The sequence below is a fragment of the Corylus avellana genome, chromosome ca8, assembly GCF_901000735.1.
Source record: "Corylus avellana chromosome ca8, CavTom2PMs-1.0".
In the NCBI taxonomy this organism is placed as follows: Eukaryota; Viridiplantae; Streptophyta; class Magnoliopsida; order Fagales; family Betulaceae; genus Corylus; species Corylus avellana.
This window is the reverse complement of record NC_081548.1, coordinates 20230260-20252736: the sequence shown is the minus strand read 5'-3', so window position 1 is coordinate 20252736 and position 22477 is coordinate 20230260. Positions and strand designations below refer to the sequence as shown.

At 38.2% G+C, this 22477-nt stretch overlaps 2 protein-coding genes across 4 annotated transcripts; one reads left to right on the top strand and one right to left on the bottom strand.

Annotated features, from left to right (window-relative positions):
• Nucleotides 1-5233: 5233 nt before the first annotated feature.
• On the bottom strand, nt 5234-8863 carry LOC132191019 (uncharacterized). Its single transcript, XM_059606038.1, has 3 exons — nt 8790-8863; nt 8163-8525; nt 5234-5648 (listed from the first exon to the last, which is right to left on the bottom strand). Exons 1-3 carry the CDS (start codon nt 8861-8863, stop codon nt 5330-5332), a joined length of 756 nt encoding a protein of 251 aa, XP_059462021.1. The 3' UTR covers nt 5234-5329.
• Nucleotides 8847-21803, top strand: LOC132189168 (uncharacterized). Of its 3 annotated transcripts, XR_009441014.1 has the most exons (6): nt 8847-9958; nt 15617-15758; nt 15833-18280; nt 20227-20682; nt 21107-21205; nt 21539-21803. XR_009441014.1 is itself a non-coding variant. In XM_059603753.1 (4 exons), exons 1-4 carry the CDS (start codon nt 8931-8933, stop codon nt 20596-20598), a joined length of 3990 nt encoding a protein of 1329 aa, XP_059459736.1. In that variant the 5' UTR covers nt 8847-8930; the 3' UTR covers nt 20599-20915. The 3 variants fall into 3 exon arrangements, 1 of the variants encoding a protein (XP_059459736.1); XR_009441013.1 differs by lacking the exon at nt 21539-21803 and having other exon boundaries at nt 21107-21485; XM_059603753.1 differs by lacking the exons at nt 21107-21205; nt 21539-21803 and having other exon boundaries at nt 20227-20915.
• Nucleotides 21804-22477: the final 674 nt, after the last annotated feature.

Sequence of the window (22477 nt, the reverse complement as noted above, 5' to 3'; positions counted from 1 at the left end):
TCAAATTAAAAATTTTCTAAAATTTTAAGGGGGTGAAGTGAATTTTTCCCTTTTAAAAAAATGATACTTACATGATTACATAAAATTTATTTTCAAAATAATTATCTTTAAACTTAATTTGTCTTTTCACCTGCTTTGTGGCCTTACACACTAATACTATTACCCTCATTGTGTGAGCCTGTGAGGGTTGTGCAATCCCCTGTGAATCATGAGTGCGTGATTAGTATAAATTAGTCGCTTTAGATTTTTATTGATGTTCTAATGGGGTCGGGTCATGCTATGATTCAGTCGGACTTAAAAAAACACCTATGGTTATCATCGTCTAGGCCCCTCATGTGTGGCTCTCAGAGGCTAGGTGTTACTTTGGTCACGCTCAAGTAGAATAGTTACAGTTGGACTCCTCATGTGTGGCTCTCAGAGGTTAGGTATTACTTTGGTCACGCTCAAGTAGAATAGTTACAGTTGGTCTCTCTCTCTCTATATATATATATATATATATATTAAATACTTAAATGTTCCCATTACAAAGTTAAAAATAATACTTTAAAAAAAAAGCTATATAAGTTTATACAAACCGATCAAAAGTTAATAAATGAATTTAAAAATTTGTTCGGACCTATTCCATAATAAATAAACTAATCTCAAATTGAGCTAATCAAAATCAATTCCAGCTTTATTTGTGAACGACTCTATTCAATTAGGGTGCGTTTGGAATTGCAATTTCATAAAAAATAATATACATTTTTTAAAGAAATCGCAAATACAAAGCGTTTGGTATTGCGATTAAAAAATACATAATCTAAAATTGAAAAAAAAATAATAATAGCGATTTCTATAATCATGCTAGAAGTGCTTATTTGAGAATGCACAAATTTAAAATAAAATCACAATTTCACAAAATAAATAATTGGGGCAATAATTAGCAAATTTTCGAGCGAGAATAAAAAAAATTCAAAAAATAACCACCGAAAATATGTTAAAAACCTCTCGTCTTTATTATATGTCTATTCAAAATCTTTACCTCAAAAGACAAAAAAAAAAAAAAAAAACATAGAAACAAGTAATATGGAAAGATAACATTGGTAGAAAACTCAAAATGTCAAATTATAACTCTTATTAGTTTTGTTTGCAAAGGTGTTAAAATGGAGGGTTATAGACGATATTAATTATTTTTATGTTATAAATAAATGTCCTTATTGATAATTTATTCATGAAACCCCAATGGTATGTTAATGATATCCAAACATTCAATTGATAGGAAAAATATTTTTTAACAAAAATAAATTTTAAAATCACATTTATTAAAACCCATTCTCATCTTTAAATAAGAAAAATGTTAAAGGCACAACACAAACCCAATTCAAGACCAACTTCTCTCCTACGTGTCTTTTTTTTTTTTTTTTTTTAAATAAAAGTTTGAATTTTAAACCATACCATCGTCTTTTCCCCTTTCACAATCCAAAAATCCTCTCAGTCTCTAGGTCTCCCTCCCGCGCTCATCCTCTTTCTCCTCCGGCGAGTTCTTCGGCCACCGACGAAGCTGTCCGTACGTCGCTCCTGTCTCTCTCACTCCGGCGCAAGGTTCCGTCTCTGTCTCTCTCACTCCGGCGACGTCTACGGCCACCGGCGAAGCTCCTGTCTCTCTCACTCCGGCGAAGCCGAAGGCTTTCTCTCTCCTCAACCGGCGGTAAGTAATCCCTTTCTCTCCTCCATGTGCAAAATCTAGGGCTTTTTGAACACTATTGCCTACTAGAATAGTGTATTAGATTTCTGTGTGTTCAGATTTTTGAACACTATTGGCTCCTGTTTTTTGAACATTATTGGGTAAGGGTTTTTATTTCTTTTTTTGTTGGTTGAGGCTGTGTTTGTTCATGCCCTAGAAAAATAGTTTTTGGTTTGAATTTCATGGTGAAATTTCGAAGCATTGAAGAATAGAGCTTTGAAGAATTTCGAACATAATAGGGCTTTAGTGTATTTAGAGTTTAGATTTAGGGTTTAGATTTTTGTGTATTTAGGGTTTAGATTTCTGTTCTTGCACTGCCATCTTCTTGTAAATGAAACTGTTTATTTCTTATTACTTGCTTGGATTTTTCATATGAATGGTAATGGGATTGATTATTTTGCATGCAATTGGTGTCCAAATGGCCATTTAGTATCTGCACTAGAAGATGTAGGAGGTCTGATTTAACATCCAAAGCCCTCATTGCTCTGTTCAAATCAAATTTTTAGACTTATGGCACTGTTCATTGTTCCAAGGATAAACCTGTTTTATCATTTAAATTGATCAACTTACTAAAGAATTTCACAATATGTCCTTCAGGTACACCAATAATGGTATACTTTTGTAGTGAGTTATCCTAGTTTTTCTATTTATCAACAACCAGTAATGGTTATATGTACAAAACACTTGATTAGTAGTAATAGTTGCATCAACACTGTACTGCTGTATAAATAATCTCATTAAGAGCTTGTTATGGTTATATTTCAGATTTGCTACATATATAGTGCTTGATGATAGTATTGATGAAGTTGGATTCCCTGCTTTTACATCTTTCTATATCATCTGAAGTAAATAGTTCACTCTCTAAATTTTTTGCAACTCTTGATAGTTAAACTTAATTATGTATGGGGACTTCTCTACTTTTGCCTGAACTCATTTTTCTCTCCCCGATAACCGTTCCCCAGCGCCGGCTTTGTTTCTCTAAGGATTCTTTGTGTAGAAGTCGGAGGCACAGTCTTGCTGTTCGGACTCGAATTAGGGCTGTGAATGAGGAAGGTGTGGCAGTGGGAGGGAAAGGCGAGTGATCAAGGAATTGAATGGGAATGGAGCTGCTGGTGGTTTGAGTTCGAGGTATGGCGTGTACTCGAATGGCGGTGTGGGTGTGTCTGAGAGTGAGAATGGGAGCTTGGTGAAGTATGTGAACGGGAATGGTGTGGCGGCGGCGGAGGTGGTGGCGGAAGTTGAAGATCCTGTGGCGAAGGAGGTGGGGAGGAAGAGAAGGGTAGAGGAGATTGGGAAAGAAGACGCCTGGTTCAAGCGAGCTGAGGGAGAATCCATTGAGGTGAAATGGGTGTTGATTTGAGTTTTCAATTATATGGAATTTGAAAGAAAATTTTTGCTTGGCTGTTTTGTTATTGTTTTGGATTTGGGGTTTAGTGAATTTGAATTCAGTTAAGAAAAGTACAGATTTGGAATTGGGGTCTGGGATTCAATTATGAAGGACCCAACTCTGTGCGAAGCAAGGCAGCTTGAGTGTGTCCCAAATTTATTGTTGTTGGTGGTGGTAGTGTTGTTGTTTAGGTGGGTTACACATCTTATGTGAGATTTTGAGAGAAATATATATGAGCGTTTTTTCATTGGTAAGTTACCCATGCACCCATGGGTCTTGAACCATCGCTTCACCCTCAATCCCATTCTTTGCAGGGAGGAAGTGTCATTTGAGCCAGAGCTCAATGGAGAAATATCAGTGTTAGTGAAATTGAGGTGTAGGAATCTTAGGAAGAGATATATGAAAAAATTGAAGAAAAATGGAAGTGTATTTAAACCATGATTTCATTCTATGTCATGTAAATTGAAGTAGGGTTTGATAGATAGTCGAATGCCAGCTCAAATATCTGTCTCTTCTATCACAACTAGGACAAAAGGTTTCTGTTGCACCTGGTGGTCGTTGGGGTAGATTCAAAACCTATTCAACAATACAGAGGACCTTCGAAATATGGGGATCTGTTCTAATATTTATCTTTAAGGCTTGGTTGAACAATCAAAAATTCTCTTATCGAGGTCAGGCACCTCCTCTGGATTGAAAATTTGCAAACAGTTGAAAGCATGTAGTTTAGGCTCTGTTCATAACTAAAATTCTGATGCTGTTGTGCCAGTAATAACTTTGAAAATCTGGCCCTTATCCATCTAGGAGTCCAAGAAAAGAAATAAAAAACTTTGCAATATTTAATGCTGGATGGAAAATATTTTGCAAGTGTTGTGCACGAACCCATCTGTACTGTTTGGACCCATCAAGAAGTTATGCAAATCTTTCACTCAAATGTTATACTTGAGTACAACTAGATCTAGTCCACTGTTCTTGTTGCAATGGCTGTGAAATAGAACTGCAAGGGCCCAGTAGATGATCTCAAGGAGATTTAAAAAGTATTGTAGAACCTGCTGATTGTTGTGATTAAATGACAATGTTCATTTGAGTTAATCTACTCGCTTAAAAAAAACTTATCAGCTTGATCTTGCTCTTTGATTACCTTTCTCAAAAACTTCTCTCAACTTTAGTTGTTTGTGTTGTAGGTAGGAACCCCTAGAATTTGAAATGCAATTGTTTGCAGGTGTCCCTATGCACTGGAAAATAAAGGGTTTGCACTTTTTTGCTAGTTATTTTTTTTTTTTCAATCATTGCTTTATTATGTTCAAATTGCAGGTTAATGAGAGTGAGTCTGAAGACTATTTGGACAAATGGGTGCTGTAATGGAGTCTGAAGACTAATACGCTAATGGTGCAACGGCCTTTGATTGGATACCCATTGATAACGAGAACCACTTTTGTGGTGCATGTAATGGTGGAAATGTGTACTATAAACGGCTGCCATGAAGATTTGTATTAGTTGTTTTTTAATTTGTAATGCAAATGTGGAGTTGTGTTGAAAATGTGTATTCCAAACGTTTAATTTCTAATGCAAATGTTTAATTTTGAAATGTGTACTATAAATCCATGTGATATGAACCCTATGGGTACATTAGATAGAGTTAGCTCCGGTAGAGCATAAATCTGATAGAATTTGGTTCTGATTCAAGTAGTTAATCATATATTTAAATTAATGGTTTTCAAGCACAACATAATCAGAAAAAAATTACATTAAAAATAAACTGATTCAAAAGGTGAGCATAAAAATAAGAGCAAATGCCTGAGCTCCCTTCAGTCAAAGGCTAAAAATGAATAAAATGAAGAATAATATATGCTCACTACAAAAATAAAAATAGGTTCTCCCGGCGCCCAAAAAACACCGTGGAAGAGAGCAAACGCGGGGAATTGTATTCCTGGCGTTTGACGCTGGAGAATACCTTGTACCGGTAAAAATATGAAGCTTTGCTGGCATTGTCAGTGATTCACTCTAGCTATTTTTCTGGGCGTTTTGCATTTATTTAATTGCTATTTTTTTTTTTTTTTCATCTGTACTCTTCCTCACTATTGCCTGCTCGATGAACAAAGATAAACCAACATAAAAATGAATGATAAAGCATAGAGCTTTTCACCTTTCAAGGTCGTTCTTTTATTAATGAGTAACTCTTTCATTTAAAAAAGTTAATGAATACAATGCACTCTAGCTATTTAGCCAAAAACTCCAGGAAAACAACAAGCTTCCTGAACACTACAACTATATAGATTACAACCAGCAAAGTAACAAACTACATCAGCCAAACCATCACATAGCAAACCAAGCAACCAGCAACATCTCAAACTGCAGCTTACTGTTAAAAAAACCTTGCTATACACTTGTTGTCTCAATAGCAGCAACCATCCAGCATGACCCAATAGTTTTACAGGTGAAGCGGGCTGAGGGTACTGTATTTCAGGAAATGGCATCCTTGAGGCCTGAGTTGTTGGCAGTGGAATTGAGCTAGATTTGCCTTTATCCAACTTGCAAAGCCTGTATGTTTTGGGATAAATTGACAATTAAAATTTGACATAAAGGTAACCACATAAATTATTAAACAAAGGGCTTCTAGCAAGAGATTGGATATGATCTCAAAGTATTTCACCACTAACCAGATAAATGTAAAAACATGAGAGCACTTAAATTACTCCAAAGTTGGTCAGCTTTCAAAATCTGATTTGGGCATTGATTTCTAGAATATAAGGTCAAAATAAATATTAACATAAAGAGGGAAAGAGTAATAAGGCTTAACAGCATTTTCATTCAAATTGATAACCACAGCTTTCTTTAGACTGCTGTGAAGAAAATGCTCCCCACTATCACTGCAGCATACCATGAGTCAGCTCATACTAAACCATGTACATTTAATGACATATAAGCTTTACAAATAATTTGTTCATCTAGATGCTACCACAATCTCTCAGCAATTTTTTTTAAAAAAAAATGTAGATCTTAACGCAATCAAGCTTTTCTAAAACAATTAATTACTTAAAAAGCATATGGATTTTCAAATGATGTTTCAGAACTTTTACAAACCCACATTTATATATCATGATTATTTTATAATTAAAAATAATTCATACACAACGGACTCAAATCATCATCTTTTTACGAAGTTGAAGTTTGGTTAACATGAAATGTCTCATTATAAAGGGTTCTTTAGAGTGTTTTTTGCTTTTAGTTTGAAAAAAGTATCTTGATTGAATAAAAGTGATTTTTTTTTTAGTGTTTATTAACAGAAAACACAAATTCTAAATAAACATAGGCTAGCAGCAATGCAGCATGAGTATATCCGCATAACATGTTTGTTATTCTAAAATTAAATCAACAGACAAAGGGGAAAAAAAATTAGAGGAAATGGTTTTGAAATTAAAGAAAATAAAATCACAACTGGGGATAGAGGGAGCTAGGTAACAAGAAAGAAAAGGAAAGATGCTGCTAATTCCTTATCTCTTTTGTCAGCTCATTACCTGATCAGTCTCAACATGAATCAAACACCAGATAATTAATAAAGATACTGAGAAAGGAATTCTTCAAGATATATATATAGAGCAAATGCTGCAGATAATTAATGATATCAGTAGTTTCAAAAAGAAGAGAGGAAAAAGGAATGAAGCCAAAGGCAAAGCCCAAGTACACCTTGATAATGAAGCCATTAGTATATCGTGTGGGTGCGAGAGGAGCATGTACAGGCGGATCTGAGCTTAAAACTATACAAAACCTTGCAAATATATATATATATCCTGAACAGATTAGATCCAAGCAGGGAAGCACAAAGTTGATCAAGTAGGGAAAAAGAGTAAAAGACTTTAGTTAGGCCCCCTACAAACCAAGATCCATGGACAAAGACAAACAAACTTGCATCACAAGTGCATTTTAGAGTACCTCCATACTTGTAGTACATATTTACATGCATAGATGGAGTTAGAAAGCAACTAAAGAGCAAAAAAGCAAACCCTGGGACCAAATTTTTATGATCAAAGATAAATAAATAAATAAAATGGTTTGGATCTGTATATAATACAACTTTCAGACTAACTTCTAGACCTGGAATAGCTAGAGAAAACTAGACTAACTTTCACCACTCAACTTGAACTCTCTTTTCCCTAAGAGCCTCCCAAGTATCATAACTAACTATACTCCTTTCCTAGAAGCAGTCCATATGAGTTTATCAGAAAATCCCAAACTGATTTCAGCAAGTCGAGTTTGAATATCCACGAAAGACATCAAAGAGAAATTACAAAGGAAAAAAAAAAAAACATATCAGAGAGAAATTACCAAATCAATGAAGGTTTTTTTTTAAGAGAATCAAATTTTGCTCCCAAAGTCAAGGTTCTTTTTCCATCTCCAGGCAACAAATTTCGTTAACAGCTGAACAAGCATGAGATTATGTCATTGCATTTCAGGTGAGCAAGCATGAGAGACACTGATCATCGAGGACACCAACACCAACACCAACATCATCAACAAACAACTCTGCCACAACCAGGCCAAGAACATGGCAACCATCGTTGCACAGCATCTTAGAGATCTGATGACTAGGCCACAGCCAGGCCAAGCCAGGCCAGCCAGGAACATGGCAACACCTATTCAATTTATCCATCCTGGCTACTACACATGACCTCTTAAACCTTTTTTTTTTTTTCCTATTTCAGAGATCTGGGTAATGCATAAATTGTGTATAGCAGAGAAATACATTCTAGCATAAATCTAATGCAATTCGAATCAACCATGTCTAGTCAGCAATTATAGGAGCAAAATTAGAAAGTATTCAAACTCATTGATAATGCAAATGAGAAATCTGACCAAAAACTATCTTTCTCGAGCATGAACAAACACAGCCTCAACCAACGAAAAAAGAAGTAAAAATCCAAACCCAATAATATTAAAAAAACAGAAATCTAAACCCTAAATACACATAAATCTAATACACTATTCTAGCACCCAATACACATAAATCAAAAACCCCTAGATTTTGAATGTAGAGGAGAGAGAGGGATTACTTACCACCGGTGGAGGAGAGAGAGAGCCTTCGGCTTCGCAGGAGTGAGAGAGAGACAGGAGCTTCGCCGGTGGCTGTAGACGTCGCCAGAGTGAGACAGACAGTGGACAGAACCTTGCGACGAACGGACAGCTTCGCCGGTGGCTGAAGAACTCGCCGGAGGAGAGAGAGGGTGAGTGCGGGAGGGAGAGCGAGGAAGTGAGAGAGGGTTTCCGGTGGCCGAAGAACTCGCCGGAGGAGAGAGAGGGTGAGCGTGGGAGGGAGAGCGAGGGAGTGAGAGGGGATTTCCGGTGGCCGATGAACTCGCCGGAAGAGAGAGGGTGAGCGCGGGAGGGAGAGCGAGGGAGTGAGAGAGGATTTTTAGATTTCTGAAAATTTAATTTTTTAGAGAGGTTTGATTTGGTTTTTTTTAAAAAAAAAAATTAAATTAAATGACACGTAAGAAAGAAGTTGGGTTTGAGTTGGGTTTGTGTTGTGTTCATATCAAACCTCTTAAATAAAGGGCAGTGTAAAGTGAGAAGCTGACAAAGTGGGCAAAAATATTAATTAATCTCCAAAATCCTGATTGATCATTTTAATCTAATCGAAATCTCGAATCTAGATTGACCGAAGTTGACGTGGCGCCTCTTCACCCCAGTCTCATCAACGCACAGCGATCCCTTGGGTCACGAAATCCTCTCTCGTCCTCTCCAATTAAATCACTCATTGATCCACTTGCTTCTTTCCCGAGCAGTTACCTCTCTCTCTCCCTCTCTCTCACGCGACCCGATGTGATGGCCTCCGCTGCCGTCGTGGACCACCTCTACCTCGAAGCCCTCCCTCTGATCGACCTCCGCCTCCTCTCTCAGTCCGAGCTCTACTCGCTCTCCCTCTTCTCCTCCTCTTCTTACTCATCCAACGATAACGACGACGTTTTAATCCCGAAAATCGACCGCTCCGTCTTCAACGAATCCGCTGGTAGCCGCAAGCAGACCTACTCTCGGCTCCGCCTAGCCCCTCGCAAGCCCCAATCCACATCTACCCCTTCCCCTACCCGCACCCGCACTCCCGCCCCCTTCTCTTCCACTCCGCGCCAAATACCCGAACCGCTCGACGAAGAAAACTCCCAGATCATTTCCATTCTCAAACAACTCTTCGCCGCCCAAGCTTCCACTGCCGAAAATCCCGCCACCGCAGATGACGACGATAAACTAGTTTCGGTCCGAGTAGAATTTGAAGATGCCCTTCCGGATTGGTGGAGTGCGGGCTTTCAAAATGTGCCGATTGACGTTGTTCCTGGTGCTGCTGGCGATGGTGGTGGAGAGCAGAAGCGGAAGCGGGGGCGGCCGCGGAAGAACGAGAATTGGAGGATTGAGCCAAGGTCGGAGCATAAGGCCGAGCCAAATGTTCCAGTCGATGTCGTTGTCAGCGAGGGGGAGAAGAAGCGAAAGCGAGGGCGACCGCGAAAGGAGGAGAATCCAATGATCGATAGCCGTCAGTCCGAGAGAGAGATGGCTGTGGCGGAAGAAAAGGAGATGGTGATGGTGAACAAGAAAGGGGATATGGAGGACGTGGCTGCATTGGCAAATGTGGAAGATCCGTATGGCGAGGAGTTGAAGAGGAGGACAGAGGGGTTGCAGACCGAGGCGGAGTTGTTAGAATTTTTGAGTGTGTTGCCTGGTGAGTCGATGAATAGGAGTAGGAAGAGGAGGATTGTGCTGGCTAGCGATTTCGGCCACGCGTTGCCTGAGGGGTGGAAGCTTATGCTTACTGTCAAGAAGAGAGCCAGCCGTGTATGGCTGCATTGTCGCCGTTATATAAGGTTTTTATGATGATTTTTCTTACTCTACCAATTTATATATGCTTTTTATTTATTTGAAATTGGATTTTGATTTGGTAAACTATGTCTGATGATGAAAAAGAGAAGACCATTTATCGAAGTAGAACATTAGATTAATTTAAATTCAAGTACCTTATGGGAGTTTTTGTGCTGCATATCATGATTTTTCACACAATTTATCTATTTTTCTTGTTTGAATTAATGTTTTTGTATTTGTGGACTTATTTTACATTCCACTGTTAAGGGCCCATCTCAATAAAAATATAAACTAACTTCTGAATGATTACTCAAACCATTTTGCCACCCAGCTCTATCTCACAGTCGTGGTGTCTTTTTTTGACTGCCTTAGCCTGTGTTCTTCTTTCCCTTCCATTGATTCCAAGCTATTCATTATTCGTGCAATGTTTGGCATTTATGGAACATGACTGTATTGTATTACCTTTGAAAAATTTCCCTTGTGTAGTTGTAAGCCTCAAGATGCAGAGACTTATTTGTTTCTGAAGATTTTCCCTTGTGTAGTTCGCATTGCCACAACTTGCCAAAGGATCATTTGTTTTATTTTCTTTTCTCGTAAACCATCAACTCAAGTTCTTGTTTTTTGTTGCTTCAATTCATGATTTCCCCCCCTTTTTCCGGGCCTATTTTGGTAAACATAATGGATGGATTGTCCATTTATTGGTTATCTATGTATTTACATGCATGCATATTGATCACTATTGAGTATTCTTCAACCATTTGCCTTTAAGATTTTCTTGAACTTTGTTCTCCTAGTCAATGATGCTGCATATAATGTGTCATTTGAAGCCATATTTACCATAAAAGCCTGTAGGATGCCAAAGTTCCCCTGATATAAAAGTAGGGAAATCAAAGAAAGGACCCAACAAAAGGTGAGAGTTTTGCGAATTTGATTAATTTGTGGGAAGGGACCAGCCATTGAACATACTTAATGCCCACTACTTGGTCATTGGTAGTCGATCTAATCAGTAGGTAAATTTGGAACATTCATTTGTTAAGGAAAATTTCCTGTAAAAACCGTGCCATGGCTCACATTTGAAGGCATTGGTCTTTTGGTGGGTCAGATTTAAATCCTCTCATAGTTGAATCAGGTCCCAGCCAATTATAGATCGGTTTCAATGAAAAAAGTACCGGCCATATCCCAACTTCTTATAAGGATTCTTCATGGAATTTGCCTGCATGGGTTCTCCTTTGGACAATAGAACAACTGTAACTGTATGATGGAGGACAACGGACTTTGATGCCAAAATTGATGTCGACAACAACAATGAAGGACCTTTGGGCTAGCTAGGGCTTATTTGGTGGTAGAGGTTTGTAGGGTTTTGGGATAGCTAGGGCTAGGGGTTTGGTAGGAAAAAAATCTGGAAATATTAGGGAATATAGGACTTCTAATTGAAGGACGGGTAGCATTCAAAGATGAAGTAAAGAAGAAAAGTTATATCCTGTTTGGCAAACTTTCAACAAGTATTTTCACTTTTTAGGATATTTGGCTCTAATACCATGTTAAATCACCACTTGTCCCAAAAGCTTAAGCTGATAAGAAGAGGTAAATTTAGTTATTTAATTAAATACTTTAACACCATCAATCAACAAGGAGTCATTGGAGTTCCTCTGTTGGAGTTAGCCATTATGTGAAAAACATTCGTGCACTTGTCACCTTCCCTAAGCCACAAGATCCTAAATTTTTGCCTCCAGCTCACTTTCTCTAGGAGAAGGATCTTTCTAGTTCGCTAATAAATTCTGCCTTCTGCAAACTGTCATCAACATCTAGGGCCCTCCCTTCTTCAATGATACCAAAAACACGAAGTTCTTCTAAAAGGATCTACTTCTTCCTCTCTACATTTCCAAATGCCTCCTCATTCCATCTCTTCAAATCAACTTTCAAAGCCTTGATCTTGCTAGCTAAAATGAAGCTTGGAGTGCCTTGGAAAAGATAAGGGTCCCACCCTTGTTTCAATTCTAGTCCAAAAATTCATCAATTCTGGATCAAGAGGGTGATTCCCGATTATTTGACTAGCTAAAAGTTCCGCAGACAAGAGGGAGGCCCATCAAGCCTTGATAAAAAATGAAATCAGAAAACTCCACAGCTGGGCATAAACGGGCTTCACCCGGTCTCTCATTAGGGAATCTAGTAACATTGAAATCACCCTAATGCACTTTTCAAATAACAATTTTTTGAAAAATTCACTACATAACACTTTTTTTTTGAAAAAAAAAAAAGTAAAAAATAATAGTGAAAACACACAATACTTTTCACGAAACACAACACAAATGTCACTTTTAAGAAAAACTTTCCACACCTTATATAGGAATGTTTTGAACACCCATGCTCATTTTTTTAGGTGTAGAAGCTACCTTATTATATATATATATAAAAATAAAAGTGGATGGCCGCCAGATCTGCGTGGCCTCCAATCTGTCCGCCGAATTTGTCTGGACTATTAATGTAAGCTAATAGTTGGTGTCCACCCCTTTTCTCTTTCAACTTGCTTTCACACATTCTTCAGTGTGAAACAAGACATTGTGAAGAACTCTTTACAAGGGCTAAGCTTATCCTTCTTTCCAGCAACATGTTGTTTGACCCAATTATCCCCATATTTGACACTCTTTTATGTATGAAAATTATCCAGGTCCTGCCTCTTATTGACATGCTTGTGTGCATATTTTATGTTCTCTTGATTAGGAAGGTTTGGCTTAGCATGTTATGTTTGCATAAGGCAGTTAATTAGCTTAGCTTAAAATGAGCTAGAACCTGGACTGGCTTTTCCTTTTATGGATTGGGATGATTATTGTGGCCTTTTGGATTTTCTGTCTTTGACCTGAACCAATTTGACCCAAGCAGATTGTGTCTCAGCCATATCAATGATTGTTCTTAAAATTCTTAGGTGTACATAAATTGTTTTGACATGTGAATTGGTCTTATACAGTGACAGTGGTGCCTGTAGTTTGTTTGTACCTGTTAGAAGAGTTATTAGGGTTTGTGAGTGAGTCATTAGGGTTTGGAGATATTTTGGTCATTGTAATATTTCTCTAACCCTATATAATAATGTGTGGTAGGCTACAAGGGAATATGTTTAATAGCCTCCACCTTTTGTGTCTAAATCGTTCATACAAACAATAACATAGTATCAGAGCCTTAGGGTTTAAATCCTTGGTCCTTTGTTTGTTGTGTTAATTTTCCGCTCTTTTTCTTTTGGTTGAATTTCTCGTCCTATTGTTAGTTAGTCTCCTTTTGGTGGCAGCACCGCCCATGTGGGCATAGTGCCCACACGGGCGGTGCCTTGATGAAGTTTTATAGTTGTTCTTGGAAACCAAGAGAAAAGAAAAAAAAAAAAAAAAAAAGATTTTGTTTGTTTTTGGTGTTTTGTGATGGTGGCCGATGTGTTCTGTGGTGGTTGGCTGGCGTGTTCTGTGATGGTTGGTGACGTATTTGGTTGCTAGGCGCGTTTATGGTGGTTGCCAGCGTGTGTTGTGGTGGTGGTCGGCATGTTCAATAGTTGCTGCCTTGTGATCGTTGCTTGGGTCTGTAGCCATGGTTGTTGGTATCGCCAGTGAGGTCTATCGAACGTTGGCGTGTTTCAGAGTGTCTCCGGTGAGCCTCTGGTAGGTCTCCGGTGAAGGTTCCTTTGTGGTTAAGCTTTTGGTTTTGGTATTGCCGACGTGTTCTATCTGTCTGTCTTCGGCTAAGTTTCGACAATCTTCGGTGAAGGTTTTTGTTTGGTTTTGCTTCTGTTTTTGGTATTTCTGGCGTGGTCTGCCTATCTCTGGTGAGACTCCGGCGAAAGGGTTTTTTTTTTTTTTTTTTTTTTTTTTTTTTTTCAGTAGTAGTTTCGGCAAGACTCGTTGGTTGATCACGTGAAATGTGATCATTGTTAGTTTTTTGCGGTGGTCTCCGACCGGTTGTTGTCCAGCAAGATTCCACCAGCCTTGGTGTTTTGCAGCGATCAACCATTGGTGTTTTGCAGCGAAATCTGACCGGCTTTGGTGTTTTGTGATAGGTTTCGACCAGTCCTTGTTTTCCGATGAGATCCTATCGGCCTTGGTATAGATCCGACCGCTTGTTGCAGTTTTCGATGAGTTTTCGATCAGCGTTGAAGTTTTTTAGCATATTTTCTTATTATTTTTAAGGGTTAAATACTCCATACCACCTTAGGGTTTCCCAACTTTATTTTTTCCCCCCTGTGGTTTCATTTTTATCACAGGAAGTCCCTGTGGTTTTGATAAGTGACCAAGTTAGTCCATCCGTTAGTTGACCGTTAGGACTGACACGTGGACCAATCAGACGTCGACACGTGGCACATATTTATTTTATTTTTTAAAATTTATTTTATTCTTTTAAAAAAAGAAACGGAAAAAAATTGGGGGTGGCTCTTGGCCATTTGGGAGCCACCCCTTTTGGCCATGGGGGTGGTTTCAGCCACCCCCTTGGGCTCCAAGGGGGTGGCCGAGCCACCCCCTGGTGCCCAGGGGGGTGGCCGAAATCACCCCATGCGTAGTGGCCAGGCCACCCCCATGGCCAAAGGGGGTGGCCGAGCCACCCCCAATTTTTTTCCGTTTCTTCTTTTTTTTTTTTCTTTTTTTTAAATACATTTTTTTTAAAAAAAAATTAAATATGTGCCACGTGTCGACGACGTCTGATTGGTCCACGTGTCAGTCCTAACGGATGGACTAACTTGGTCACTTATCAAAACCACATGGACTTCCTGTGATAAAAATGAAACCACAGGGGGGAAAAAATAAAGTTGGAAAACCCTAGGGGGGTATGGAGAATTTAACCCTATTTTTAATTTTAGTAGTCTTTGTAATGTGTGCTCCAAGCTGTTCTAGCTTGAGGGGGAGTTTTAGAGTATGTTTTTCTAGTTGTTTTTCGTTTGCTTGTTTCTTCCAAGTTGGACTTATATGATATATATGCTCCAGCTTGAGGGTAAGTGTTATTAGGGTTTGGAGATTTTTTGGTCATTGCAATATTTCTCTAACCCTATATAATAATGTGTGGTAGGTCACAAGGGAATAAGTTTAATAGCCTCCACCTTTGGTGTCTAAATCGTTCATACAAACTATAACAGTACCCTGCCTTAATAGTGATGAATATTCAATGGTTTTACCACCATTGTTTACATGGCCTCCTCTATATTTTTGAATCTCTTCACGGTGACATTTAATCTCTTGTTGATCCTACAATTTAAAATGGCCTTTCTTGGTTTACATGGCCTCCTTTGTATTTTTTAATCTCTTTGCAGTGACATGCATAACACAAGTTGATTCTGAACTTAGGGCGCATAAACTTATGAAGTGAATGGATATTTGGAAAGCTGTAGCAGCAATCTCACCTTGAAATGTGTGTGTGTGTGTGTTTAATATGATGTGTTGTTTCATTATACTGTGGCAGATATGGTAATTATAGTGACTGTGAACCTTGCGTGTTTTAAGTTAGATATCAAGAAATCTGTTGAGATTGCTATGTATCTTCTATTTTGTTTTTTTCTATTTTATACTGGCTAGAAGGGTGCATGCTGAATAAAAATGCGAAGCTAGTTTCATCGAATTATAGTGCTTGTTCATGCATTCTTAGTTTTAATGGTTGTGTTTTTCTTACACAATTTTCCTCACTTCGGAACCGTCCAGCCCTAATGGACACCAGTTTGTGTCGTGCAAGGAAGTTTCTTCATACTTGCTCTCCTTTTTTGGACTCCAAGATGCGAACCAACCAAGATCTGGTCATATTGATGAAAATGTTCAGTTGTCCAGGAAAATGGATCGTGGAGATGTAAGTCAGTGTCTGGGATCTTTGTCTTACGCATATTATTTCTTTTATATTTGTATTTACAAGGTTTGCAACAGGATGCAGCTCTTAAACTTGAAGATGGAAAGAATGCTGATGACCTTGTTAGCCGTTCACCACTACCCATGACTTCTATATTAACTGATTATGCAAAGCAGGACACCTTGAAGACAGGGGATCCAGTGGTTCACATTGGGGAAATTTTAAAATGCGACAAATGCACCATAACATTTGATGAGAAGAATGATTTAGCACGCCATCTGATAACAGGTCACAATAATGGTGTAATAATTAAAGATGGAAAATATGAATGCGAGCTCTGCCATAAAATATTTGATGAGAGGCAACAATACAATGGCCATTTTGGGGTCCATGTGCCGAACTATGTGAAGAGTGTTGACACTTCAGGAGAAGTAATAAGCAAGCAGAAGCATGTTGACCCTGCTCTTGCTAGAGTTCTGCTATCAACCTCAAAGATGCACAAATCAATTGGTATTGACGGGGCAAAAACTTCCATTGAAGCCATTGATGAACTGAGTTCTGGTTTTTCTCATGGGTTAATAAAAGCAGATACTATCATCAAAACTTGTGGTGATGTGGATAGTCATGCACTTGTTCTTTTATCTCATGACAAGGAAACCATTAAGGCTGACAAAAATGACCAAGCTTTGGTTGAGGAACATAGTGATAAGCGGGATAAAATTTGTGACATGAATAGTGATAACTTGGGGAAGGTAGACGTGGCTACTGTTGTTGTTGATAGATGGAATGCTTGTTCAGTTAATGAAACTGCTTCCATTAATGAGAGTAGAAGTATTTGTGAATCTTCTTATGAAAGAAACCTTCATAAGGGCATTCATAGTGGAATTAATAGTAATGTCGCAGAAAGTAGTTTTGAAAGTAGGTCGCTTGCTCCACCTGGAAACGAGAGAACTTTTGCTGTTGAAAACAATGCGATCAAGGTATTCTTCCCAGCAGTGGAGGAGCCCAAGCCACAGATAGGTTCTGAAAGTGGTTTGCTTGCTTTGAATGGTAAGGATAAAACATGTAGTGGTGAAGATATTGATGGTTATACATTTGAGAATAATGAGTCAGTATCTGCTTTTGGAAATCATGACAGTGGGCTCAAGGATCTTTGTCCTAATGTCAAGCGGCAATGTAGTTCTGAAGGCTTTTCACTTTTTCCATATAAAAATGAACAAAGATCAACTTTAGCAAATAAGTGGAGTGGAATTTTGAGTTCCTCGATGTTGGAGTCTGTGCAGGAAAGAGGTTTTGGAAGTGTTTTATGTAATTCATCTACTGATGAGAAAACATGTGTTGTTAGAGGTAATCTGAATTATGTTTGTACTGGCACATTGGATGAGCCTAGATTTGATGAAGTAAATATCTCTGGGAATAATGTAATTTCAGTTGGTTTTGGGAGCAATCTTGCTTCACAGAATGATAAAGCTGTGACTAGCGGTGAGCAAGAAGGGAGTTCTGGAAGCTGTTTACTCATTTCATCTTGCAATGAACAATGTGTTGTTGAAAACACAAATAAGAGTCCATCTTGGACACTGGATGGACCTTTTCAAGGAAAAACATTTGAAAGCCATATGTTTGCTTCGTCTGTTAATGAGCAAAAATCTCGTTTTGGCAATAATATGAATAAAGCTTCTACTAGTGCAGTGGAGGGGCTTAAGCTTGATGACGTCAGTAACCGTAAGAATCTTGAGTTAAATATTGCTTTTGACAGGAATGAAACTGGTGTAGATGCGGATACTACTGCTTGCAGTCAGCAGGAAAGATGTTTCAAAGGCTCTTTACCTGTTTTATCTGCAGATGAGCATAGATATGTTTTAAAAGATTTTGACATCTGCAATAGTACATTGGAGGAGCTTAAACAGGCAAGAGGAGTGTCTGAAAGGGGTTTACTTAGACAGTCTGGTTACGAACAAAACCATGATAATATAAACAATGTGAATAAGGTTTCCGGTAGCTCAATAGAAGAGGCTGAACATAAGAAAGTTAAGAGCTTTTGGGACACTGAAGTTTTTCTTTCTTTTGGCACCCACGAAGGAATGGATGAAGACGTGACATGCACTATGCAGGGACCAAGTTCTGAAGGTTGTTCCCTTGTTCTTTCTGGGAATGAACAAACATTTTCCACTGATAACAAGGTAACTGATGTTTATAGTAGCACAGTGGGGGAGCTTAAACATGAAAGAGGTTCTAAAAACAGCTTTCCTTGTCCATCTGCTTTTGATCAAATTGAAAATAAGTTGAATGGGGTCTGTATGAGCAGAGTGTGGAAGTGGCACAGGTCAGAAGACATGGAGAAGCCTAGGGATGACGCAGTAATGATTGATTTTGAGGATCTTGCCCAATCAAATGAGAATTCTGTGGCAGAGCCTATGTGGAGAACTACTGAACAAAATATCCAGCCGAGTGGTTTAGCCAATACTTCATCTCCACTGGTGGAATCATCTGGATGTTTTCCGCTCTTTGATGTAATGTCAAGCAAGGTATGAAGCATAACTACTTTTGAAGCAACTGGTTGTTGATGGGGATAAATATGGAAATGTTAGATACTTGATGAGAGTAAACCACAAAATATTTTTACTTAATTAAGTTTCTTTTTACCCTTTTTTTTTTGTCCTGGATTACTCGTGCACATGCCATAGGATTTACTCATATGCTGTCAGTTTATATCCTAAATTCAATTTCTAGTTTTATTTTTTTTATTATTATTATTTTTTATTATTTGAATTTAGTTTGAAATATGCCTTGGTCTTCAAAGTTTCTGATAGATTTCAATTGCATCCCTATAATTCTAATTGTGTCAATTAAATCCTTCAATTTTTAAAATGATTCAATTGCATCTACACCAAAACATATTTTAGTGTGCCAACCAATATGATGACATAAATGTTTTTCTTATTGGTAATATGATGACATAAAATAGAACAGACATTGACATGCCATTATCCCAACAACGTGTCATATGGCATTTGCCACGTAACTCTTTAAAAAATTCACCTTTTATATAATTTAACTATGAAAATTGAAAATAATAACAAAAAAATAAGATAAAAAAGAAAAGATGTGGATTTTGCTCTTCAAACTCTGTAACCACCACTGCCATCACAGTCACCAGTGACCTCTAATGCCAGCAATCTACCCACACCCATGCCCATATCAACTCTCTCCTCTCCACCCAATGGCCAAACTAATCTCAATTTAAGAGAGAGAGCTCAGAGAGAGAGAAATGGCACACAAGGATATTCAATTCTTAATCTTCCCAATATCATCAATTCCCACTAATTTCAGCATGTGTTTCTTGCCGTCAACTATGCCATTTTCTATGCTGTGAAAGTGACTCCAGTTCTATATAATCTTTCCTCAACTCTCAATATTGATGATCTATGATACTAACACCTTTTATTTGTACTATGAAAATAAGTTACGTAGCATGTATGAATTAGGAGGAGACATTTGCGCCAATGTGGAAAATAAGGGGAGTAATGTGGTGTGTTACTGAGAATGGAATTCAAGATTGTACTCTCTGAATGGCTGGTTCAAGAATAATTTATTTGACGTTTAGGAGTTGATTGAGGAATCTAATGGAACAAAAAAAAAAAAGGGTGGGCTGTGGCAGAGAGAATTGTCTCATGGCAGTGAAACTTGCAAGGCCGATATCGATAGTGAGGAAAGATGCAGTACAAGGGTGAGGTTCGAAGGATTAGTGGGAGAGTATGATCTGGGTTTAGGTGTGGGTATGGTGGTAATTGTCAGTACAGTGGTGGGGGTGTCGAAGGTGGAGATATTGTGTGCCGCACAACTCTCTCTCTCTCAAATTGAAGATGAGGTTTGGGATTAGGGTAAAAAAAGAGAGTGGGTCTGACTTTGGGTGGGGTATAATGACACCAGTGGTTGATGGGTTTCTACAGGTGGTGGTAGCCAGTGGGACTATAAGAGCAATTAATTTCATATAATTTAATTTTCAAGTGGAGAAAAAAATGCCAGATGATACTTGGGGTATATGCCACATTGTTGTCATGTTCTATTCCACTTGATCGTATTTGTCGCCATGTGTCAATTATGTTCTTCAATTTGTTAAGATCCTTCAGTTTATCTATAAAACTGGATGTTAGATCAACTAGCCTTCTATTTATGGTGATCTATCCCTTCTACAGCAAGGATATTATGGTTTTTCGTGTTAACGTTTGGTTGCATATCTTAAGAAATGCACAAACACTCGCACACACAAATTAGATTGCTTACGTAGAGAGAATTATGCATCCCTGATTGTGCTACATAGACCCTATCCTTACCACCCCCTTTCTCAGTGGTAAAGATTTTATCTTCTCTTGTTAACATTTGCTTTAAATTGCTGAAAAGGTTCTGCTGTGTTGTATTGGCATTCATCGCAAGTAATAATCACATGCTACCTTTGTATGTTAATGAACAGGGTGGAGACAAATTTTTCAGTGCTAATGAGAGATTTGACAGAAAATCAGGTTTGGACGGGCTAAGATCAAGTAGGACAGGAAATCCAGAACACAATTTCCTGACATCACAGGGAAGCTCTCAACCAGAGGAATCAAAGGTTTTGTCATATGATGTAGAGATGGAGGATTTAGATTCCTCTTATTGGCTTAAAAAGGAAGCTTTGCCTTTGTTGCCAAAGTTAGCGGGCAGGCATCAGGTCAGGACCATGTGTGTCTGGTGCAGAAATGAGTTTTATCTAGAATCTGTCAACTCTGAAATGCAATCAGGTTCAGTGGGTTTTATGTGCGCAACCTGCAATGCTAAGTACTCCAGGCAAGTCAATCTACTGTAGTTGTCAACGTGACATCCTTGCTTCTGTAAGGATGTGCTTCTCATATACCCAACCTCCTCTGAAGAATAATATTTTAGCTACAAGGTAATTGCTACATGTAATTTCATGGATGGATGCATCTGTTCTGTGTTGGGATAAGCTGATCCTTTTAAAGGTTTTTTATACTTTGACCAACGATGCACAAGTGCTGCAGCATTCTTATTTCTTTTTGACTAACTAGATGAATGCAAGTTTTGCAACCAAAGATATGCACAACTTACAATTTCGATGACATTAAAGGTCATATAACCTTTTCTTCGGGATATTTCTTATCACTTGTTCTTGGCTTGTGGGTTTGTTTGCTCTAAAGTTCATTTGGTATTTGGCTTTCTTGTTCCAATGTACCATTTAGTTATAGTTTTCCTCTCTCACGCACTCCCCCCCACCCCCCTCCCCATTCCAAAATGAAAGATATAATTAATATTTTTGTTAATGATGGATCACATTGATTGCTTTTTATATTTTCCAGGCAATGGCAGACACTGGTTGGAAGACAACAATGGTATATTGATAGACTTGTCAGTTTACACATGGTGGTCCTATGCATGAGCCTGATTTTGCTAATCCGGTATGGTGCTCTCTTTTGTTTCTTGCTGGAGATCACTCAGCGCATAATTCATTTTTCTGCTTTACCCATTGGGTCCAAATGATTGTTTATCAGAATACTGACGACAGAGTTATTGGGTTCCTTTATTCGAGGACCCGTCTTTTACCCCACAAGGAAAAAAAAAAAGGATTGCCAAGTGTATGGTGAATGATTTTTTGGGCTGACCCAGGGAAAAGTACTTGCATAACCTTTTTGCTCTTTAAGTGAGCTCTACAAAGTCCAAACTAGCTACTTACAGGACTTTTCTTCTTTTTTTCTTCTTCTGAGCATTTGCCGTGATTCCCTTGCCTGCAGAGATTGCCAACTCACTACCACCTCTGTAATCTTCAAGATCATATATGATCTTCATAGTGTCGGAGAGGGAATAGATCTGGGGAAATTCGACGTTGATGACTTCTGGTTTTCTAAGAAAATAAGATACTTTTCTTCTAGAGATGCCACAGGCTCAAGTTTTAGTTTTGTTCACAAATAGTTAAGGGAGAAGTGTGTTGGACTCTCTGCAGGAGATCTTATAATGGTTTTCCAAGAAAATTTGAGTTGTTTTCTGGCCTTAGGGACAGTTCACTTTGGGGTAAGGGAAATTTTGAAATTGCAATGGCTACGAGGCATTAATCACTTTTGAAAAGTCTCAAACTACACGAGGGAAATTAAAGCGAATGATTTGAAAACCCGACCAATATTGTCACAGGAGCTCTTTAGAGGTGAGGTTGTGTCAGGAAAACTTAATTTCATGTTGCCAGAATGCCAGTTTACTTGAGGGTAGATCTTGAGTATTGATTGCATCTTTTACCTTAAGCTTTTTTCTTTCTTTCTCTTTTCGAAAGAAAAAAGCTTATATATATATAATAGCAATGAATTGTTTATTAGCCCCAGAAATAAAAGGATGATTTTGTTAAGTTCTATTTTAGATAATACTAGTTAATTAATCATTTTCAATATATTTGTGATGAAGATGAAGTACATAACAAATAAGGTATGTTGGATTTCAAAGCACATTTTCTTCAACTCGTGCTTTTCTTCGTTACCACTAATGCTTATGGGATGAAATGATTTTTTATACAAAGTGGAGGCTACAATGCCTGCCTACCTTAAAAGGAAAAAATTGACACGGTGTTTGGCTTTTTTAAAATTCTGTGCCCCAGTTATGTATGAGGTCGCTGCTATTTTAAATGTGCTATGCTATCTGGACTATTCTAGTTTCTGTAAACCTTGTCAATTGTTTGTATCTTGATT

Bases quoted from the DNA above. Each gene is read 5' to 3' on its own strand.
- LOC132189168 (XM_059603753.1), top strand. From the start codon at position 8,931: ATGGCCTCCGCTGCCGTCGTGGACCACCTCTACCTCGAAGCCCTCCCT. The intron at 15,759-15,832 runs GTAAGTCAGTGT...GGTTTGCAACAG, and splicing joins GGAAAATGGATCGTGGAGAT to GATGCAGCTCTTAAACTTGA. The intron at 18,281-20,226 runs GTATGAAGCATA...GTTAATGAACAG, and splicing joins TTGATGTAATGTCAAGCAAG to GGTGGAGACAAATTTTTCAG.
- LOC132191019 (XM_059606038.1), bottom strand. From the start codon at position 8,863: ATGAGTGATTTAATTGGAGAGGACGAGAGAGGATTTCGTGACCCAAGG. The intron at 8,526-8,789 runs GTGAAGAGGCGC...TTAAATTTTCAG, and splicing joins TGTGCGTTGATGAGACTGGG to AAATCTAAAAATCCTCTCTC. The intron at 5,649-8,162 runs GTAAGTAATCCC...CAAAACATACAG, and splicing joins CTCTCTCTCCTCCACCGGTG to GCTTTGCAAGTTGGATAAAG.